Genomic DNA, 23,610 nt, shown 5'->3' with positions numbered 1-23,610 from the left:
TTCTAGGCAGCAAAGGACAGGCAGTCCTTTCCCTTGATTAGCTTTAAATGATTTACAAACTCCACGTTCTCTGTTAAACCCTAAACGATCAGTATATTCCGAATTTTTGATTAATATAAAATTCAAGCAAAAGCATCTTCATAATCAGTATGTTGGACAAAAAGTGATCACAATTTAGGAGCTAAACAGTTTTACTGCATTTCATTCTATTCAAATGCACCAAGTGACAAATTTAATCTAAATTGTACATATAAAAACAGTATAAAAATGGTTATATATATATATATATATATATATATATAAATAAAGTGTATATTTATTTATGTATTAAATGTTTTTCTTTGTAAACCTGCACATAGTTTTTTTGTTGTTGTTTTTTATATATAGTTTAATCACTATTATTGCCACAGACTAAATAAAATAATAAGGAATAGCTATTAAATAAGGAAACCAAAATTTTTTCAGAATTAAATGAGTGCTTTATTAAAGACAGTCAACCCTTTAGAGTAAACCGGTTAAAGATAATACACTAATAGACTCCGCTAGCATTAACCGCAAAACATAAACACATGGTAATCTACACATGTTTAATTCGACAGAGAAATGATTTTGATCTTTTCTGATTAAATTAGACCTAGAAAGCGCCAATGAAATCAAATCATTTCTAACATTTTTTTCCCTCAATTCAGCAAACCATGAATAATAAACATTTTCGATTCCCTTACACTTACACGGTAAGAGTTTTCTAATTTAAGAGTATTTAATAAAAACAAATATAATATTATGTGTTGAGAAACGTTTGACTGGCAGTGTAGAAATACGTTAGTACAATATGGAATTACACACACAGTTTAAACACAGGGACGGGGAAAAGCAGCTCAAACCTAGCTCACCAATATTGTACTCGATGAGGTTTAACTGCGGAAGTCTCAATGAAGCTCAGTAATTACAATCATTAAAAATATGATAATTAAAACACCACTACAGGCATTGAGTTAAACCATTTTGTTCCATGCTAACAAATAACGTGTGTGTGTATGTGCAAAAGACACTTTTCCTGTGGTGTATTTTTTTCGGGGGGGGGGAAGCAAACTTCAGAATGTGTCGATGCTTAAAATGTATTTTTACTAGAATTTCCACAAATAATGATTAATTATGAAGATCTGTACATTTATATAAAGTGCAGGCTGACAGCGGGGGATAGTCACAGAGCTCCACAAACTGAGTGTGTTATTAAAATGAACAAAACTTGAACACACTTCTCTTTCATGACCAAATACAGGCCTTGCAGCTTCCTAAATCCTCTTTGAAAATTATTTCAACAATTATTATTATTATTATTATTATTATTATTATTATTATTATCTAATAATATCAAATCTACAGACTAAAAGGAAACAGATGCCATTTTTATTGTTCTTAAACAGATAAAATTTTAAACCTGTTCACAATTTCATGCTGAAACAAAAGATATATTTTCTACAGTATATTTAACACAGCTGCTGTTTCTTAGGAAATGTTTTTCTGTTCCTGTAGTGTGAAATGCTAGTTTTTAAATGAGATTAGGAGATTCTCACAAGAAATTGTGTCCAAACTCTGATAATGTTTGATCTTTTCTTTTTAAGCCTTCTTTACACAGAAATCTTATCTCCACTGTAGCGTGCAAACCATCTTTGCTGTGCATTAAGGTTTGGTTTTGACCTCACTTTAAGGAGCTATATTGGTGACTATGGAAACGGAATAACGCTACGTGATGCATTGTGGGATTTAGAGTAAAACCACTGCTTTAGGCTAATACTGCTCTAATGTGAACAGCAGTTGTGTACTACAGGAAACTGGCTTTTCTTTTCTTTTTTTCATGTTGGTGGAAGATAAAATGACGCAGCCGTTTTGTCTTATACGATATTTCTAGAATATCTTAAATATAGCCAAGATAATAGATGTAGTACAAAATAAATAAATGAAGCTTAGTACACAATGTTCCAGAGAATCAAGACTTTTCTGAGAAATCAGCGATTCAAGGAAGTACTTTGCTTGCACAGCTGAGGAAGGACATTCATTCAGAACATCCTGTTTCTGTGGAAACTGTTTGTACATACACAGTACACGCTCACTGGCCAGTTTAATAGGAACACCCATATCCCTGCTCATTCATGCAATCAGCCACGAGCTTCAATCGCCTGACATTGTTCCAATCTTCACCTGTGTAATTTGGCGGGTCTTTACCCACTGTAACCTCTGTTCTTGGTCTACAAGAAGCGGAACTCGATGTGGTTTCCAGCTGTTGTAGCACATCTGCCTCCAGGTTTGACACTCTGAAATGCCTTTTTGCTCACCACGGTTGTAAAGAGTGGTTATTTGAGTTTCCTGTCAACTCATATCGTTCTTATCATTCTTCTCTGAGCTCTCTCATCAAAAAGATGTTTCTGCTTGCAGAACTTCTGCTCAATGGATGGGTTTTTTTTTTTTTTTTTTTTGCAACTTTCTGTGAAACTGAGGTTTGATGTGAACATTAACTGAAGCACTTGAACTGTATGACTGGATGCATTGCGCTGATTGGTTAGTTCGATAACCCCATGAATGAGCAGGTATTCCTAATACAGTGGACAGTAAGCACACACAAAATATTATATTATGTGTGTACACACTACCGGTCAAAAGTTTAGACACACTTATTCTTTATATATATATATATCCCCCCCCCCCCCTACATTGTAGAATAATAATAAAGTCATCAAAACTCCGGAGTAACACAAATGAAACTATGGGAATTATGTTGGGATAAAAAAATCCAAAATAAATCAAAATAATTTAATATTTTAGCATTTTCCAAGTAGACACCCTTTTTGCCTGAATTTCCAGAAATGTATTCTTGGCATTTTCTGATTTCTTGAGGAATTTGCCAGAGATGCTTTTTAAACAGTATTAAAGGAGTTCACACCTACGCTGGACACTTAACGGCTGCTTTTCGGAATATTTCGCGCCAAATCATCCGTTTAAAAAATATATTTTTTTAAATAAAATGTTAGTTTTCTAATGAAAGAATTTACATGTTGGCATAATTATATTTTTGTCTACAACAGATTTCAAACATTTAATCATACACCTTTAGATCAAAAAGTTTTTAAGATCATGAAAAACATGGGTATGTGATTATATATATATATATATATATACACACACACATACACACACATACACACACACACACGCGTATACAGTCCCCTCTGAAAGTATTGGAATGGCAATTATGTTTTTGCTACACATAAAGCCATTTGGATTTAATATCAAAAGATGTACGAGATAACGGATGAGATTTTAGCGGATTAAATCATTTTCTGATTTTCAATTAAATTTGATCTGTATAATGCTTTTAATAATGAACATGTCACATAACAGCTTTACAGAAATATATAAATTCAGGATATAAATTTTACATTATAAATTTATCCCTAATGAGCAAGCTTAATATTTGGTTAATATTATACTTAATACACTTATACACTTAATCTTTGGTAGCATATCCCTTGCTTGCAATAACTGCATCAAACTGCCGACCCACTGGCATCACCAAACTGCTATATCTTTTCTGATGCTTTCCAGGCTTTTATTACAGTTTCTTTCAATGCTTCTCAGTTGGGTTATGTTCTGGTGATTAACTTGGCCAGTCTAAAATCTAGAAAATTGAGGAAAAGTACAACATTTTTTTCGTAATTTAATTCAAAAAGTGGAACTTTCATATATTCTAGATTCATTACACAAAATTAAATATTTCAAGCCTTTTTTTTTGTTGTTTTAATCTCGATGATCATGGCTCACAGCTCAAAAAGGAAATAAAAAATGCAGTAGCTCAAAATATTAGATATAATACAGAAATGTCGACCTGAGAAGAGCTGTAATCAGCAAATTAACTCAAAACACCTGCAAAGGTTTCCTGAGCCTTTAATCTGTCAGACTGGTTCAGTACACACAACCACGGGGAAGATGAAAGTAAATTTTGCATTTCATTTGGAAATCAAGGTCCCAGAGTCTGGAGGAAGAGTGGAGAGGAACAGAATCTAAGTTGCAGGATTTTCAACCACTTCATGCTTCCATCTGCTGACGATGCTGATTTCCTTTTCCTGCAGGACTCTGCACCTGTCCACAGTGCCAAAACTACTAGTAACTGGTTTGCTGACCATGGTATTACTTGATTGGCCAGCCGACTCGCCTGACCTGAACCCCATAGAGAGTCTCTGAGAGACACCAGACCGAATAATACAGACGAGCTGAAGACCGCTATCAAAGCAACCTGGGCTTCCAGAACACCTCAGCAGTGCCACAGGCTGATCGCCTCCATGCCACGCCACATTGATACAGTAATTCATGCAAAAGGAGCCCCAAGTATCAAAGTATTGAGTGCAGAAATGAACATACTTTTCAGAAAGTCGACATTTCTGTATTATAAATTCTTTATTCTAATATTTTGAGATACTGGATTTTTGATTTCCATGAGCTGTAAGCCATAATCATCAAGATTAAAACAAAACAAGGCATGAAATAATTCACTTTATGTGTAATGAATCTAGAATATATGAAAGTTCCACTTTTTAAACTACGGAAAAAAATTTACTTTTCAACGATATTCTAATTTATTTTAAGATGCTCCTGTATTTCTCTTGATGTCTTCTTCGAACTGATTCTTTTTGGACTGTGATACCTTTACCCCTGCCCTGTGGAGGTTGTTGGTGATGTCACCGACTGTTGTTTTTGGCTTCACTGCTTTCACACAGCTTTTTTTTTTTTTGGTTTGTTTTTGTCATCAACTGCTGTTGTTTTCCGTGGCGGACCTGTTCCATGTATGGTTCTTAGTACATCAGTGGTTTCTTTCTTTTTCAGGACGTTTGAAATTGTAATCTCATTCATCTTTTGATCTCAAACCCAAAATGTTGTCAGTGTATAGCAAAAACAAAAGAGGGGACTGTACTGTATAAATCCACACCGTTTAATATCAGAATGAGGAAGCACTTACTGAGGCACAGGCCAGGATTCCCAAGAATCCTACTTTCTGAACCATGTTTTGGACAGCGAGTTTCGCTCTTGTTGCAAAGTCCTGCAAAGAACAAAGACCATTTATATGAAATAAAACCACAGAGTGTTTGTTCTTACAGTGTACTAAATAACCGAGAGCCAATGTGCTCTTAGGGTTACGAGAATAAAATTTGGTTACTAAAATACATATTCAGTAGCCATTTGGAGTTGACAACATTTGTGATGGATTTTATCATTAGCTGAGATCTTGGGATGATTAATCACTAAAATAATTTCTCTGGGAATGTAAAAAGTACAAGATTTTCTAAGAGAAATTACGATGCCAGAATGTTGAGCAATGAAGTCACTTTAGGCAAGACTGCAAAAAAAAGAAACCCTGCTTTCAGAGTACAGTGTTGAAACAGATGACTGAATGAAACTGTTTATTTTAGACTCTCATAGCAGGCCGCTAAAAGAGCAAAAGATTTTTGCTGAAGCAGCATCTGCTGAAAAAGGTACCACACCGAATCCTGCTTTAAGCATTTAACCAATTAAAATACTGCCGGTGAAAGAAACAGTCCACGTGAGGTCCACTCAGACACTAACGGCACATAATTAAAAGGAAGCTCTCATTATGAGTCACCGGCTGCTCGAAGGGTTTACTGGAAGTTAAGGGAGGGGTTTTCAAAGAAGTGGTCACATGACCAGGAGCAGTAAACCACAACACTGAGGTAGTCACCGAGATCTATAAGAAAGCTGACAGGATCCAATAACCTGGTGTCTAGTGGGGGGGGATTAGCACCTTTATATCTGGGGGGGGAAAACAACACACAAGGTGCTGTGGAATGCCCTAAAAAGTATTTCATTCTAAGGTGCAAGGTGGGCAAGGTGTTCCTGAGTTCACTGCCATTGCTAAATGCTTCGTTGTGCATTGCACCACGATCAACATCCTGTGACTCATATAGAGACTTATTTGATGATGCAAAAAGAAGATAGCTTAACAACTGCTTTAAGAAATAAATTTAAAAAAAAATAGCTCATTACCAACAAGGTTATCACACGACACATGCTACTGTGCAACGCGTATGTGTCATGCTGAACACGTTCCTCACCTGTGCGCTCTCTGCTTGTTCCAGCATCTCTTCAAATTCCTCATAGTCCTCATCATCCGGTTCAGATCCGGAAAGTCGGGCCGCTCGTGCCATGAAATATGGAGGGAGTTCTCCAATAGCAGTACCAGCTCCCTGCGCAATACATATTTACAACAAAACATAAAAAAAGTTTTACTTTTTTTTTTTTTTTTTTTGGGCCATGCCCTAACTAGTGATTCATTCTAAACAAATCTAAAAATGACTAATAAATACAAACTCACAAAGGAATGCTGACGTGAATATGCCCTCATTCATTCTTAAGTGATTTAGTACAGGGATGGGCAATATTACAAAAATACCATTTCACAATATTTGAAGCCATTTGTACAGCACACTAAATGTATCGCAATATTTAGGTTGGCTAATAAACTGCCAGAAAATCACATTTGTTGTCATATCACGTTTGAAAAACATGATAAACATAAATGATGATAAACATGATAAACATTTGTTTGATTTATTTCAAGAAAAGGAGGCAAAAAAAAAAAACCTATAATAATTTGAACAGTTTACAAATTTAATGATTCAAAATGTTAGAAGCCAAATCATTTTTTTCCCCCAGAGTGTGTAATTATTAAAAGAAAAAGTGATAAATACATAAATAGTAAATAGATCTCATCCACAATACCCATGCTACCTGAGAAACATAAGCAGATTATGATTATTTATCACAATAATAATATTATATCATTAAATTGACCAGCTTCTACACTTTAGTGAGCTGTTTAATCTATTGCTTTAATCTGGAGCCCCTGTCAAATAATTCTCACACACACACACACACACATACACACACACACACATAAATAAAATAAAATAAAAATGTTTATCATTTTTGACTCAAAAGCTGACAGGCAAGAAAATTCAGTTGCGAGCTGCCAAGAAAAACCTTTTTTATTAAAGTTTTTTGTTGTTATTCATGCTCTTGTGTCTCGTATTGATAACTGAAATTCCCTTTAATTGAATGCCTTTATTGTCATTGCACACTGGATGTACAACAAAATTTTGATGTGCAACTCCAAAAAGAAATGATACATTTAAACAATCCACACATACGATCATACAAAAAATAAAGATGTCCAATTTAAGAATATAGGAGGAAAAACAGGTACATATCTATAAAAAAAAAAAAAAAGTTAAAAATAATAAAATAAACACACACACACACACACACACATATATAAAATAGATAGATAGACAGACAGACAGACAGACAGACAGACACACACACACACACACACCTAGCATATATACATATTTTGGAGATATATATATATATATTTATTATATTTATATTTTACATGAGTTAACTGTATCCTGTCTTGAGCTCCTCACCTCCTGACTGGCACTAAAATGAGAAAAAGCATTTCTTGTCCTGGCCTCCCTCCACTACCTATCAATCAAATACAGGATTGAGTTCAAGGTTTTATTATTTGTTTGTATTTAAGTCTCTACACACCATGGCACCAAGCTATACCGCTGACCTCCTCTGTGCCCCTTTCTTCTTCTCCGAGACCTTCTGCATGATCCAGCTGCTTTGAACTATTCAGTGGTTCTGAGGTTTATAGATGACCAGTCCTTTTCTGTTGCAGATTATGGGTCAGCTTATGCGCTTTCATAAAGGATATTGCGATGGACATGGTTAAATCCAATTTAAGAATTCATTTACTTTCTCCCATAGTCATCTGCTGTTTTGTCTGTTTAGCGCTTCATACATTTATTTATTCATTTTATTTTATTTCCTCACCATGATATGCAAGTAAGTGATTTTAAGGCCTTCATTTATAACGTTTATTTTATTTTTATTTTTTTAGTGTTTTGCCACTTTTCAGTCTTTTCACGTCATGTCTGAAAGCTTTAATGACTGTAGAGTAAATGTAAAAGATGGAAAATGATTCAATGGATTTGATATGCACTCACCCACATGCAGGCCTCTAGCCGGACCTTAGACATAATGGTCCAGAGGGACACACTGTCCGGCACCCCCTCCTCCTCTGGACACACAATCTGAGTCGGGTATGGCGGCTCGGGGAAGTTCACAGAGCCACACTCATACGCGGCCAGTGTGACAGAGGCTATGTGTGGGCCCTGAAGAGATAAAGATCATGCCTGTAAGCCTTTTCCTGCTCTTTCCTCCTTAAAAAAAAAATAAATAAAAAAAATGTGCACATCAACCGAGATGAAAGCAACAGACTGTCTTCAGATGTGAAGATAGTGGGGGGGTTTCTGAGGTACAAAATCACTAGCGCATTAATCAGGGTAGAGCACCAATCATAACAACTGGCTTTTATGATACATCACCACCACTGTAACTCCTCTAAGACCACACTTCCCATACTGCCTTTTATTAAACTCAGAGTCACGCAATGTACTTGGCATGGCCTTGGCACTTGTAGACAGGGGAAGTAAAAGGTAATGCATTGCTCACAAAAGTATCTAACCAGTAGACTAAACATAATCAACCAAAACAAAAAGAAAAAAAACAAAAAAAAAAAAAAAAAGAGAGAGAGAGACGGCAGTATTGTCTGTGATGTCCAGTAAAGTGTGTGGGAATCTTGGTGGGGGAGCGTTTCATATACAAAGCACCACGGCTCAAACACATTGCAAACTCCTGACACACTGGACAGACTGATTCGACCCCACCGAGAGGAGACCACCCCAAGTTGGGGGTCCAGTTACCGTTTAATAAGCTCAAGGCAACATTTTAAACCATATCCTTGAAAAAAGTCAAAAAAGGTTTCATCATCCCATCTGGGTTTCTGAGTAGACCATTCTTTCCATTCGTTCCATGTTTATTTAATGGCCTAAATATTAGTAACCAAGTCTACTTTAACGGTTACTTTGTTAAGTCTTATTTATGACCTGGAAAAGTTCATACAGGCTCGAACACTCAAATAGTTTGCCGTGAGTACTGTGTCGATGGGATTTTTTTTTTAAAAAAGAAACCGAAAAAAATGGTTTTTGTGAAAAAAAAAATATATATATATGGCTTTGGTAAAACCTTTCTACAGACATTCCACAGAGCTAGAGAAGGGAATAGAAAGTGCTTTGAGGAACCATGACCAACCAATAAGAAAATCCGTTATTCAGAAATGGAAGAAAGATAGAACCAAAGAAATAACCGATTCTCAAGGGGGAAAAAAAATCCAACAAACAAAATGAGAGATGAAAATAATCCTTAAAAGCAAGGGGCATAATTTTTTACCACATTTCAGGGTGGACTAAACAGTAGCTTGGGAGCCAGGAACAAGCACATTGTCCAAGTTATTATTATTATTTTTTTTTAATTAACAGACAAGTAGATTTAACAGCCAGAAAACAGAACCATACTCCTTACTGACTTTCACAAAACAAATTTTTTTATTTGGTGTGTATGTTTGAACACACCTCAATGCTGTAACTACAGCATATACTACTTGTTCCGAATCTCACGAGGAACAAGCCTGTCGTACCATACGTGGACGTGACCTCGATCATTTTTGCTGATCTCGATATCGCTCACTGTGTTTACATGCGTGTTTGTTTACATAAGGATGAACGTCACCTACATTTTAGCCGATCGCGCTGCTTCTGTCGTCTCATTTGCTCAAGGGCTGTCCAATTAAAATTCGTATATTCCTCGAATTTAAGATAAAAAAAAAAAAAGCACGTTCGAATGCAAAAACTGTGTGGATTCAAATTTAAGATGTGTAGCAAGCACTAGCACGGATTTTAATTAAAATATACTGTTGAAAAAAATGACATGCAGGATATTAACAGGATATTGACAGTGCAGTAAGAATGTTTTCTGAAGAAGAAAAATCTAGAAAGAATAGTTGTAGTGTTTCAGGTAACCCAGTCAGAGTCAGTAATGTCGAATGAACAGTGGTAAACTGAAGCGCTTCACTAGCAGGTTAATTAACTCACCCAAACACTTCCTATACACATATGAGATTAATCAGACATTTACACACAACATAAACCTAATATTACAACTTGCTTCTGCACAAAATGACCTGAATGCACACGTGAACCTGAACTTCAGTAAGGCGCCAGTTAGAACGGGCGAGTCACGTCACGTCGTGATTACGCTCTTTCCGTAACAACCCACTAATACACGGACAATCAATCACTAACGCGTAAAGAATTCACAATACTGTATTACAGTAGTGTCTCATTGTCATGTTATTATTTCAGGAGACCAGGTTTTCACAAGAGGGCCAGTTTGCACATGTTTTCGTTGATGCATGTTCAAGTTAATATAGAAAATGTGGCAATATTTGGTTTAATTTTGGCATTTTTCTCGTCAACTAAAAATGCGGTTGACTGATTATTCGACCCCATTTTAGTTTGCCGTAAACCTGACTAAAATTAATAAACATGACATGACAGAATATTGACTAAATTTAAAGTATATTTTCATCCGAAGACAAAAAACTTTTTGGAATTTCCAGTTCCAATGTCTGAATATATATTCTTAAGAATTAAAAGCTCATCGCTCTTTTAAAGGGTGTACTTGCATTATTATGCTATTATATTATTATTAGTATATCAGTGGTATAAAACGGTCTTAAAATGACAAGATCATCGTTTATCACATTTCTGAGACAATCTATCGTCCAACAAAAGTAGTTATCGTGACAGGCCTAGCGAGGAAAGATCTGGCTGATGGCAGAATGTTCTTTTACTAAATGCATTAACTAGCCTGTATGGATGGATGGCAGACAATCTTTACTGAATCAGGAGCACACAGAAATGATTAAAACCTTTTAAGAGGGAAAATCAAGTTTAGTGCAAAGCAGTCATATAGCACTTCTGCTCTCTTGCAAAGCAAAACAAGCACGACTCATATCTTATCTTTTAGACAGAACTCGGCATCTCATAGTCTCAAAACTGATTTTTGGTCAAGGGTGCAAATATTTTTGCTAGAAGAGGATCATGATTAGAAACCCACTGGTGTTCCATAGTCTGTATTAATACAAACTAGCTTGCAAAATGTTATTACATTAGCTAGAAATTTCTACTCCGGTCAAGTCAAGTCAAGTCAATGGAGCTTTTATTTCTGAAGTGTTCTGCATTTCTGATTTGTTCGTCCCTGATATTTAGAACCACATTTCAAATTGTTTGACTGGTCACATTTTTAGCGTACACCTTTGACGAAGTCAGATCCGTAAAAGTTGTGTAATTATGAAACAAAAAACCTGCGATAAGTTGTATATAAATAATGCGATGTGCGATATGATGATGCTGTAAGTGTGTAAAAGCAATGTCAATTCTATTTATATATTTAAACACTGAAAATGTTCTAACCAACATACATGTTTCATGGTCCTCTGAGGAAAAGAAAGCTTTCTCTGCTATCCGTGTCGCCTTAAAACTTTGACTTTTTGCAACCTTTTTGAAGTATTAAAATCGTTCGGTTATCGCAACAAGTTCTGTACATTCGAGATATTTCGATCGTTTCGACATACTGTGCGGCATACTAGTGTCTTACACCTATTGGAGCTTTTAAAGCACGGGGTGTCTGATCTTATCTGAAAAGAATGGGCGTGGGGGCAGATTTTCATTCCAAGCCTTTGATTAGTCATTCTTGGTCTGCGTCTTATCAGGTGTGGCTCCTGCTTGGTTGGAATGAAATGCTTTGTGGGGGGGTGGGGGGTAATATATGGGTTGGACTCCCCCATATTAGAGGGAGTGGATGCCATTAGGACAAGCTAAACCCATTCAGTGAAACTGGCAATGGAAAGGAAGTCAGCGGTAGTGAACGTTGTTGTAACAGGATAAGCTGCTCAGGCATGCTGCAGTTCCTCGAGACATTTGCCTCCGATGCCTGCTAAGCCGAGGAATGCCTGCAGTCAGCACGGCTGCGGCTGTCGAGTCAGGAGAGCCTCAGATCAAGTCACAAGTTAAAGATGATCTCACCATAGGGTCATGACATGGAAGAGCCTGATCAAGTGACACCAGATCACTCAGGAGAGTTAAAATAACTCGCTTTCCCAGACAAAGACGCATTAGGTCACCTCACTCTTTTAAGCAAACGTGCTCGATTCCCAATAAAACGCATACGCTCTTACACCCTCAGCTGAAATATCACACCTCTGATTATCGGTTGTTGGGGTTTTTTTTTTTTGTTTTGTTTTTTAAGACTTGCTGCGTCACGTTTACACGGCAACACGCTCGTCCAGTATTGTGAAAGAGCAAACATTTCCAGCTCCAAGTAAGTAGGCCTGCAGCCCAAACCGATTGTGTCAAACACCATTAAATTCAGGGGAAAGAAAACACAGTGTTTCATGTCTGAAACGCCACACTCGCTGGAAAAACACATCACGCTGGCAGTTTCACGTCCCCGTTTTTGTCAGAAAGCTCAGCGTGAACACTCGCCACATGCGAGTCATTACTGTGTCGTGATGACTTCATCAAAGCTGACCAGAAATCCACGGCTATGACCACCGTCTGATGAGACTGAGTCAGTGCTGATGAGTACGTCATTCCATCGTACAGACAAACCGTGAGAAGCACAGCTTCAGAGACTAACACTAAAACAGCGCTTTGAATCATTTCGTCTCTTGTGAAGGATTTGACGGAAAAAAAAATAAATAAAAGTGTGTGTTTGTGTATCAATAATACGGGTAAAACAAGAAAGAAAGGTAAATTCACTACGTGCTGTTAAAAAAAAACAGTACTAAACTAATATGGAGCAACATTTTAGCTCTATTTTTGGAAGAGCTGACAGTTGATATGGGGAAGTTCCATATTTGACTGTAACGCATCAGTTAGTTTGCCCTCTGGCCAAAATTAATCCTAACTCAGCTTTGTCAATATGTCTGAAGCGGAAAAAACACACACACAAAAGACATGATTAAATTTTTTTTTTTTTTTTTTTTTTTACACATCTTCATATCTGTTTCATATCTGTATTTTATTTGCATTACTGCTTTCTTACCAGGTAAAGAAGGAAAGTGTGAAGACCTGTACCAAGGCCTACTGAAGACAAAATCCCCAAGCCTACCCAGTAGGCACACCACAGGACCTTCTTCTCCATGTACTGTACATACTGCAGGGGAAAAAATTCATTTAATCATTTCACATCCCTCTTTCAGCAAGCAAATGCCAAGGACAAGAAGCAAACTATATAGCACAGAGCTGCATGGTACATGGGTGTCACGAGAAAAAATAAATAAATAAAAAGGTTAGGATATTAATAGTGTGAGGAAAATCTAAACAAAGCAATATTTGAGTGTAGAGGTGGCCGATACGTAAGGAACGTGTCATAAAAAATAAAAAAAATAAAAATTATCCTTCCACTACAACGATGAATATTTTCCTAGAACAGAATGCCCTGAATGAAGCCTTTTATTATTAGTTTTTTTTTCCCCCCAGTAATTTGCATTTTTTTCTGATTTATTACAGAATAAAACTTTTTATACAATTATCTTTCCATTTAATGTTCCATGAAACAAGTTCATTCCTGTTGTCAGCTTTACACAGTCATTCCCTCAGCAGCTGCTCTTTTTCCCTCCATAAAGTTAATTTTAAAAATTATTATTATTATTTTTTTTTTATGCAGCTTGTCATTTTAGCGAGAAACTGCAGAGGCAGTCCTGGAATTCACACTGGAGACTCCTTCCAAAAACGCTCAAAAAAACGTCTCGTCGCCGAAAACATCACCATATCAACGATTACAACAAGTGAAGCTTGTTCAATCCGTTTGGGTGAAATATAAATAGGAGTTGCTGCCAGTGGTGAGTAATTCATACTTCCTTCAAGTATCTGTATTTTCTTAAAAATTATTTCCACTTTTTTTCCCCAGATTTTATGGAGTTCCAAGCACTTCCCACTTGAATTTTTGTGCCTGTTGTTGGATTTTACAATATATAAACAACCGGATATAGATATTGGTTAGCCATGATGAGCCGGAGTTTGGGGGGGGGGGGGGGGGGGTGATTGCACTCTAATTTTGTTTTTCTTTTCTACACTATGTATGTATAACAAAAAATGAGAATGGTATTGTTTCTATGTGACAGGAACTATGTTTTCTTTTGCAATAAAAATATTTTTGAAAAGTATTTCCTTTTTTTTTTTTTTTTTTACTTTTACACCACTAAATTTCAAAGCAAAATATCCTACTTTTTCCTCCATTACTTTCTCTCAATCAATCGTGAATGATCAGAATCAGGATCATTTCATTTGCCTAATTCGTTTACATGTATTAGGAACTGTTCTGGGTGTTTGGACACAATTACCTTCCTAATATCCAAATACTGCACCTTAAGTGGAAATCTGGTAGACTCAGTTCTAATTTATTCTACAGTACAGTGGAGGTAGCAATAGCAGCTGTATGCAGTTCAGAATGCATTAAAAGCTAAAGTAGGAGAAAAATATATTTTAATTCCTGCTCAAATGTGCTTAAATTAAAAAAAATTAATAAAAAACCCCCCACAGTATTCTTCTATAAATAGCGAGGAAATGCATATAGTTGACAAGCCTTTTCTTTCTCCAGTGAAGGTTGCAGATAATTTTCATCTCTATATTTATGCATGAATACTGTTTTTCTTTTAAATACCACATTTCAGTAGGAATACATATCATTAGATGCTGCTATAAATATTTATATATTTTTAAAAACAAATAAGGAATATTTTAACTTCACGTGTCGGTCATACCCCACAAATGTATTTGAACTCAGAATGCATTTCAGATCTAAAAGTTTGTAAAAGTAGCCTACTTGAATAAGAGGATAAAATCATTACTACAAATAATTTATAACTGACAGGTTTGTTCGCATCCTGCGTTGCAGACTGACACGCTGAGGCACTGATGGAGCAAAGGGGGATATTCCTGCCATGCGCAAACTCTGTCGTTTTACTTTTGACACTTATGTACAATAAAAAGCTGGTACTACTGTTCTTGAACTGTTCTTAAAGAACAATGTAAGAACGAAGAAGACTTGCATGTTCGCGGAGTATCGCTAATTTCACTCAAGCACTCAAGATTTTTGTACTTTCTTCACCACTGGTTGTTACTATAGAAACAATAGCGTACAAGACCGAGCGCATCAATATTAAATTGTGATTCGAATTAAAGCCGAGACTACTGTCAGAGCTGTGCTATAAGAAACAAATATCATATCATGAGACATTTTCATGACACGTAGGATTGCTAACAGAGTGCCAGCGAAACTGCAGTGCAACATTTAAAACACCAAACTGAGTTTACTGATAAAAACTGAAAAAGGAGGGAAAATGAAACTTTTTGGTACAAAACATGTTCAGCTACTTGTTTCTGGAGTAACGGAGTCCATCGGTGGTATAAAAGTACAGCCGAAACACACAAGACGTCCAAAAACATGCACTCGTTGATAAGAATATGAACATCTCACCGTTTGATGTGCTCCTTCTATTGAGTAGGCCGTTGTGAAGACTGAAAAAAGCACTAGGACGAAAAACACTGAATATCTTCTGTACCAGAGCCTGTGAAGTGAGAGACGAAAATAGTTTCATAAGTTTATATAGTTAACATAGTGTACGTACATTTTGATTCAATATGACATTAATCCACACGTTTCTCCCATGAACCCCACTTCCCAGTTTCTGGAGAATTCATGCACCCCCTCAACTTCTTTTACACCTTACCCCGAGTGTATAAAAATAAATAAATACATTAAAATGAAGTAAATAATGAGTCAAATTAATGCTTATTATTAACCGGATAATAAAACTGAATAAAATTCACACTCTTATGATACATCAGAACCAGGGAGGCTGTAAACACAGTGAACAGTAAGAAACATACGGTACATTTAAAAATATAATTCTTTTACAAATCGCTTGTCTAATCTCCCTGATCGTTATGACCATCGCAGGAGACAAAAGCAAACAAACAGCGATTTAAAATCACAGCCCAAGTATATAATTACTATCAGAGTTAGTCCATCTCAAGTGGTCCAATAATTGTAAAGTTGGTTGCTTGACCATTTTTTATTTTATTTTGAGTGACTACCTATATGTATTGGCTTTACAAAACCACCAGTTTTATATTATACACACACACACACACACACACACACACACACACACACACACATATATATAAAAATATGTAATATATATATAATATAATATGTATAACATATAACAATAATATATTATATAATATAATATATTATGGCACACAACAATTTTTGATTATACAGCTGTTTACAGAAAACTCAATATCTCAGCTCAGGATAGGTCTAGCTTCTTGGAACAAAAAACTGGAAGAAAATCTCCAGAGCACATTACAAGGTACATAAACATATATAATCCTTTTGCATTTTCTTGTTCCTTAAACTTAGAACTTAAGTCCAAATGTAATGCAGAAGATTGCAGAAGATTCCACTTTTTAGGGTCAATTTATAACTCAGTCTTTTTTTTTGGGGGGGGGGCAGGGGATTACCTAGGGGTAAGTATAGTATGCATGCAGAACATTTCAGGTTTGCGAATTGCCCTATTTTTATTTTTTATGTGGGCGAGAAAGTCCTTTATTTTTTAAACTCCCCGTCACTTTCAGGTTGAATATCTCTGGTGGGGGAAATATGGCCGTCATAGTTAAACCAGGTTTTAAAAAAAAACAAAAAACTGGTGGTTTTGCAATGCCAATACATAGAGGTAATCACTCTAAAAATAAAATAATAATAAAAAAAATAAGAAGTCAATTTAAAACGGAGTAACCTGCATTGGACCACTTGAGACGGAACGACATATCAACATTATTTGTTGAACGTTAAGTATTACACTTGATACTTTGTTGTGAGCTTAATTAATGGGGGGTTTTCCTAGTCAAAAATTTCAGCCTAAAAACCAGAAGAAAAAAAGGCTGAAATACGAGGAAATATTTCGCATGCCTATGAAATATAGTTAACTGACGTTACAATCATTATTAAATAAGTACAAACCAGACACACATTGATAGACTTTATTTCTCATTAATATGACAGAAAAGTGTACCACATTAGCACGTCTTTCAAGCGAAGACCTTAAAACACCGGCACAACTGTTAATCATTCCAGATACATATGTCGATTAAGTCATCTGCCATTTTATTAGAAAGACAATAAGTCTGTGACATATTTTGCCATATTTTTGCGTGCAGACGTTAAAATGCGAAACTCCTACGTAAACTGCGTACGGGTTGCCAGGTGTAAAACGGTCATTTAAAGATTGGGGTTTTTTTTTTGGCATTTTCCATTTCGCCCACGCCCCTCAGTCTGAATACGCCTTGCACAGCCTGGTGAACCCATTTAAATAAAAGCAATGGAGCTATAGTTTATCATCACATACTACAAACTTCATTTCTAGGAACTGACTGGGCAAAAGGAATTGATTAATTTCCTATAACAGCAACTTTGATAGTAATGCCAGCTGCAAGGCAAATCCCAGCTTTATATTAACGCGCTCATTCTAATACGGTATTGGTTACAGACTTGTACAGCCCAAGCGCCACATAAACCAAGTCTAATAATAAACAAACAAACAAAAAAGCTTAAAAATAATAAAAAAATCATAACTTGATATCTCCACCACAATCAACACGAGTCCTTATTATTACTAATTTATGTGCCTCAAATATCCTTAAAATTGACTTCAAACAGGAAGGAAGATACTGAAAATCTGTTGAAAACCTATTCCAGACATTTGACCTTGACTGTGACCTTGACCCTGTTCGGATCAATTCCAAAGTCAGTTCATCTGCTGGTTACTCTGATCATTTTATATAAATCCTACACACACTCAAGCACTCATTGAATATTTTATTTATATATATATATATATATATATATATATATATATATATATATATATAAAAATTATTTATATTTATATTACATATCGCGCTAAAAAGAATCTCAGACGGACAAGAACATAATGCATCCACTACCTAATGGCGGAGGAATTAAAAATGTATAATAGTGGATATGGTGATGTTTTCTCTCTACTTATGACGTCTCCTGTATCGGCGCATTTGTTACAGTCAGCGATAAAGCTGGTCTCTTATATTCTCATGGGGAAGTCTAAGGACAGAGGACGTTATGCTTTGAGGTTCCCCACAAAATATTCTGCCCAGTGTCCATTGGGAAAGTGATGAACATTTCCTTTGCTGCTCTAAAACAGGCCATTTCCATGTATTGTGCACTGTGCGTAAATGAGGGATGCACAGATCTGTCTTTCAAGCATGAGGTTCATGTTTAGTGCCATTTACATCACCCTCACATCACCTTATATCCATGTGGTAAGTGTGAGGGTAGTCCAGCGCTCAGTACAGTTTAGTTTGAAAGGCTGTTGAGCTACAGTGGTGGGGAAAGTCTGATATCATATTGAAAATTTAGATCCCCCCCCCCCAATTTAAAATTGGACCTTTTATAAAAAGGTCAGATTTTCCTCATGTCTAATCTCTCCGACAGAAGCGTGTTCAGACGATTTGATCTACAATGAATCGTAAGGTTTTGCGCAAAACTGTAGCGTCCATGCCAGCCCGAGTCTAACGAAAGACGACCTACCAAATACTAAGAAACTCATGGCAATATTTAATAATTTTCACTTAAGTTGTTGTCAATAATATAATCTGTAATGAAAGCTGTCGTATTATTTGAGAAAAGAATACACAATAGAAGCATTAACACTAGTGCTTTCGCTAGTCTCAGACTTCTTTGGGTCTTACTGTACATCTTAAATGATGCCAGCTGTACAAGTCATTTATGTACAGTGTGGGGATGAATAGAAATTTTTTCTTTTTACATTTTTTTTCCCCAATAACACCCTTAAACTTTCAAAATATAGAATAAGTACGTATACAGAATTATTACTCATAAGCACCTGTAAATATATTAAAATATGACTATGTATCTGTGTAAGCTCTGCTACATTAAATAGCATAAAGAGAAGTAAACTTTAATAATGATACAAAGTGATTATTTTATACAAAGTTTTACTTTTTAGCATCTTCCATAATTACAATTCCTCTGGAGACTTTTTTTTGCAGATAATCCCCGACACTTCATTATGCTTTTTGGGGTTTTTTTCTAAGAAGTGTTCTACTATATATAAAATGTTATTTGTGAGTGTGCTTGGGTGTGTGTGTGTATATTTTATATATATATATATATATATATATATATATATATATATATATATATATATAAAAAACACACACACAATATGTACTGTACAGTACTGTGCAATATTCTTAAGCACATGCAAAGAAATGCTGTAGAGCAAACATGATGAAATGAAATGTTTCTACATTAAAAAATACCATAAAGAGCAGTAAACAGAAATTGATGAAACAAAGTCGATATTTGGCGTAACGATCCTCTGCTTTTCAAAAAATTATTAGTAGTCTCTGGTAGAATTAGTGCAGTTTTATAAGGAAATAAGCTGTAAGTTTTATTGAGCATCTTTCAGAACCAGACACGGTTCTTCTGGAGACTTTGACTGTCGCACTCGCTTCTTATTTCTGCAGCGAAACCCAGAATTATGATTTTATGTCTGAAAAGTGTCTCTTACCACTTAATATTTGGCTGATTTCTTTACTGACATACAAACATTTGTCTGTAACATTTAATTTGGTCTAGAAAACTAATGTTCAGGAACCTAAAATGTTTTTTGTACTGACTCGATAATGTAGAATTCATAAAATAAAAATCTATAACAAAGTTTGTACTAAAATAAATAAATAAATAAAATAGGGTGCCTAAAACTTTTGTACAGTACTGTATGTATTTACGTGTGCATGTATATTTTATATATATTATATATTTGTGCGTGTGTGTGTGTATATATACACACACACACACACACATACACGTGTGTGTGTATGACTCTGTCTAGACACACAATATATATTTACACATATATATACACACACACATACGCACATTACATATAATTGAATATACACACACACACACACACACACACACACACCATATACCTGTACTATTTGACTATTAACAGAGCACAGGAATCTCAGTTAATAACAGAGAAATGTCTGCTAGTAGGAGTTAGAAAGTTAGAATCCGATTCAACTTAAAATGCAAACAAACAGGACTATAGGACATTTACTGAAATATTTATTTGTATTAGTTATTATTCAAATTCTATTTGTCTCACACACGATCATACAGATAAATATGAGGGCTACAAAGATCGGTGGCAGAAACAGTACGAGTGTGTTTCGAATATATTTAGCATCAAGTGCAGTATATGTGGCTGAGGTAGTGGGTATTGTTCACGTGAAGTCCCACTTATTACTGTTATCATTGCAGAGCCCTTTTGTGTGTTTTGTACCAACTGCATGCATTGTGTTTTGTGTGTTCATAGTTTGTCCTGTGATGAGGGGGTGGTATTTGGTTAGGGCTGGGTTTCAGATCAAAAGTGCACCTAATGTAAGGGGGGCTCCGGTAAGTGAACATCACTGATCTACAGGCGGCCAGTTTAATCATTATCAAGGACATAACGTTGTGCACTGGGTTTGTGCCGACTGCTGGAATCATCAAAGTATTAAATTAAAGAAATATGTAATGTTAAGAAATGGACCTGAGGATTTATATTACCACAATTATCACGATAATATTGCATTTATTAATTATTGTCCTGTTTAACTCTTTATACCAGAGCCAAAAAATTTAATTTCTGTTTTGGGGGTGCCCATGTTCAGCATTGACTGTATTTGTGATGTCACACTCCACAGTAGTGTTTAATGGCTCATATGAAAGTAGACACTCAGGGCTTTAAGTATTTGCAGTTTTTCATAAGTATTTCTTTTTTTTTTTTTTACCTAGCCAACTATGTTTAAATGTCATCATTGTATTGTGGCTGTTTACTCACTACTGTCTGTTTTATCTCTGTACCAGTGTTATTGTGGAGAGGTATGAGTTATTTGTCCAGCAGGGGGCTCACACCCCTGCCCTTTCCATTGCCCTGCTCACCAGCAGCTAAGCACAGGGTCATGATACTCTACACAGAAACCCAACAGTACCCTGACTCATCTTATAAAAGACTATAATAATTCATTCGTTTATACCGAATGAAAATGTCCGATAAGTCGATATGGAACACCAGTGTACGGCTAGAAAAGGTTAAAAAGGGTTGAACTTTCATTTTACTGCCCCAATCCTGCCACTGTACACTGTGAGAAACACGAAGGTCATGAAGGTAAAAGGTCACATTATGCTTTAACACTGACACATCCTCAAAGATGATGAAAAACACAATGAGATCAAGGAGCTTACTTCCATGTCCACTCCTTCAAAGTGACGAGTGTCTCTAAGAAAGAATACTGCAGCGTCTGGAAGGGCTTTCTCCACAGCACCAGAGAGAGACGCTCTTCTCGTTCTTGCTGCCGTCTTTCTCTGACTGATGCATCTGAACACAAGAGACCATTGACACAGCGTTCAAACAACAACTAGGAACAAATCTGTAACCACATAGAGCATAGGGTTTCCCATCCAGGGGTTTGTGGTGACACTCAGAGTGTGTGTGTGCGTGTGTGTGTGTGTGGGTGGGTGTTTGGGGGTGGGGGGAGATGAGACTGTGATGGAAATGTCAATGACACATTAAGTGAAATTTAAATAACATTTGTACAAATAAAATTTTTTGGTAACCTAATGTGTTAAAAAAAAAAAAAAAAAAAAAGGTTTGAAGTTGATTGAATTACTTGTGGGTTCATGTCACGACATAGCATTTCTTAGCACGTAAAATTACAGCGTTAGCTAGACGAATCGTTCTTCGTGCCTAAAAGAGTCTTCATCTTTTAAAACTCCAGAAAATAACAAACTGGACAGACACGTTGTCAAAAAAAAAAAAAAAGCACAAGTACGGCAGAGAAAGGTTCTCCAAGTGCAGCCAGGAAGATTTACATTTTTTTTGCATATTTACATGCAGACTGCATACAGACCGTTACAAGAGCAAACCCTTTCTCAAGCACGTGATATATTATCTCTGAAGCAGCGTTCCAATTAAAGCATAATTTTTTTTATTTTAAAAAAGAAATTTAGACGCAAAAGCTTCCCAAACTATTTCAACAAGCAAAAGATTCACTTGTTAGCCTGCTTAGCATCTGCAGATACTCGAGGCAAATAAATTCAAGTTGAAAGGATTCAGCTGACAAAAAAAAAATTAAATTAAAAAGGTGTGTACTAATGATACAGACGAACACAGAAAGTGCAAGTCACACGTAAGCTCCTTAAAATGGTGGCAAATCAGTATTTACATGAACAACACACATATACACCCAAGGCTGTGTATCCAGTCACAATGCTGGTATCTACAGTTAGTTAAACCTTGACTGGAAAAACTGGAACTGGCAGGGTCAGGGCTGGACAAACACATCCGAATCCTCCTTGGGCGATACACTGACCTTTAAAACTACCGTTGCGGCTCTCTTTGGGTCCGAGTCGCCTTTGTGGAAACTCGCAATCTGCTGCGTTTTCAGCCATAGCTCCAAACACCTGAGGAGAATTGAAAGAAGAAGAAAAAGCAGATTTATTTTATTGTAATATATGTGCTGATGTAGATGAAGTTTTGAGAGACACTCCTAACACATAATATATATCCCTAGAGGAGGAGGAGGGGTAGATAAGGTTTCACAAGAATACTTCCACGCCACAGCAGAGAAGGGCAAAGTGCACTCACACACACACCTCACCTCAAACACTCAGTGAAGTGTGTGTGTTCTGTATTAAAGTCCTGTATTAAAGGCGCTGCTGTTGTATACTGTATGTAATGTTTGTGTACTTGTGTAATGAGTGTAATGTAATGAGTGTGGGTGAGAATAGAGCGCGTGGAGTCCTGGAGCCTCTACACTTACACTCTCCACCACACTAGTGAGTGAGTGAGTGAGTGAGTGAGTGTGTGTGTGTGTGTGTGTGTGTGTATATATATATGCATGCGGTCTGGGGCTCTCGAGTTAGCATGTTAGCTACCCGGTTTCTCTAGCTACAAAACGGCGGTTCGATTAAACACGACAGTTTTAACATGATCTCTAAAGACACACACGTTATAAATCGGCACCAGTCACGTGTCGTGGTTAAAGCCAGCCATGTGACATCACTTCGACACGGCGTGCTAGCAGGCTAGCGCTCGAGTAGCTTTGTGGTGTTTACTGCGCATTTCTCTTTAAAAACTAGAAGATCATTTCTCTGATTTGAGCACTGAGTGAGTGGGACAGGGTTAGAAAGATACTCAGAGTCTGATCTTTATCACAACAGCGTTAGGAAATCATACCTTTAGCTTGCACTAGCTTTGCCCAGGGTCTTGAGTCCTCCTGCCAATGTGGATGAGACACAAACACCGGTAGCTCACTTCCGGGAAGGGAATGGCGCAGGGCTTTTATTTATTTATTTTTATATATAAAATAAAAGTCACTGCAGATAAAGGATTCATTATATATATATATATATATATATATATATATATATATATATATACACACA

At 36.2% G+C, this 23,610-nt stretch overlaps 1 protein-coding gene across 1 annotated transcript in view; it reads right to left on the bottom strand.

Annotated features, from left to right (window-relative positions):
* vmp1 (vacuole membrane protein 1) overlaps positions 1 to 23,471 on the bottom strand; it is a 30,222-nt gene extending 6,751 nt beyond the window's left edge. Inside the window, exons 1-8 of the mRNA XM_053646817.1 lie at positions 23,402 to 23,471; positions 22,536 to 22,626; positions 21,409 to 21,541; positions 15,520 to 15,610; positions 13,084 to 13,194; positions 8,082 to 8,249; positions 6,123 to 6,254; positions 5,012 to 5,092 (exon numbers count right to left, since the gene is read on the bottom strand). Coding sequence (XP_053502792.1) covers positions 5,012 to 5,092; positions 6,123 to 6,254; positions 8,082 to 8,249; positions 13,084 to 13,194; positions 15,520 to 15,610; positions 21,409 to 21,541; positions 22,536 to 22,614 — 795 coding nt within the window. The 5' untranslated portion in view covers positions 22,615 to 22,626; positions 23,402 to 23,471. The remainder of the gene's footprint in view (positions 1 to 5,011; positions 5,093 to 6,122; positions 6,255 to 8,081; positions 8,250 to 13,083; positions 13,195 to 15,519; positions 15,611 to 21,408; positions 21,542 to 22,535; positions 22,627 to 23,401) is intronic.
* Between the last annotated feature and the right edge of the window lie 139 nt (positions 23,472 to 23,610).

The sequence above is a fragment of the Ictalurus furcatus genome, chromosome 17, assembly GCF_023375685.1.
Source record: "Ictalurus furcatus strain D&B chromosome 17, Billie_1.0, whole genome shotgun sequence".
In the NCBI taxonomy this organism is placed as follows: domain Eukaryota; kingdom Metazoa; phylum Chordata; class Actinopteri; order Siluriformes; family Ictaluridae; genus Ictalurus; species Ictalurus furcatus.
The sequence above is the reverse complement of the archived record's forward strand: the minus strand, read 5'-3'. Positions and strand labels throughout refer to the sequence as shown.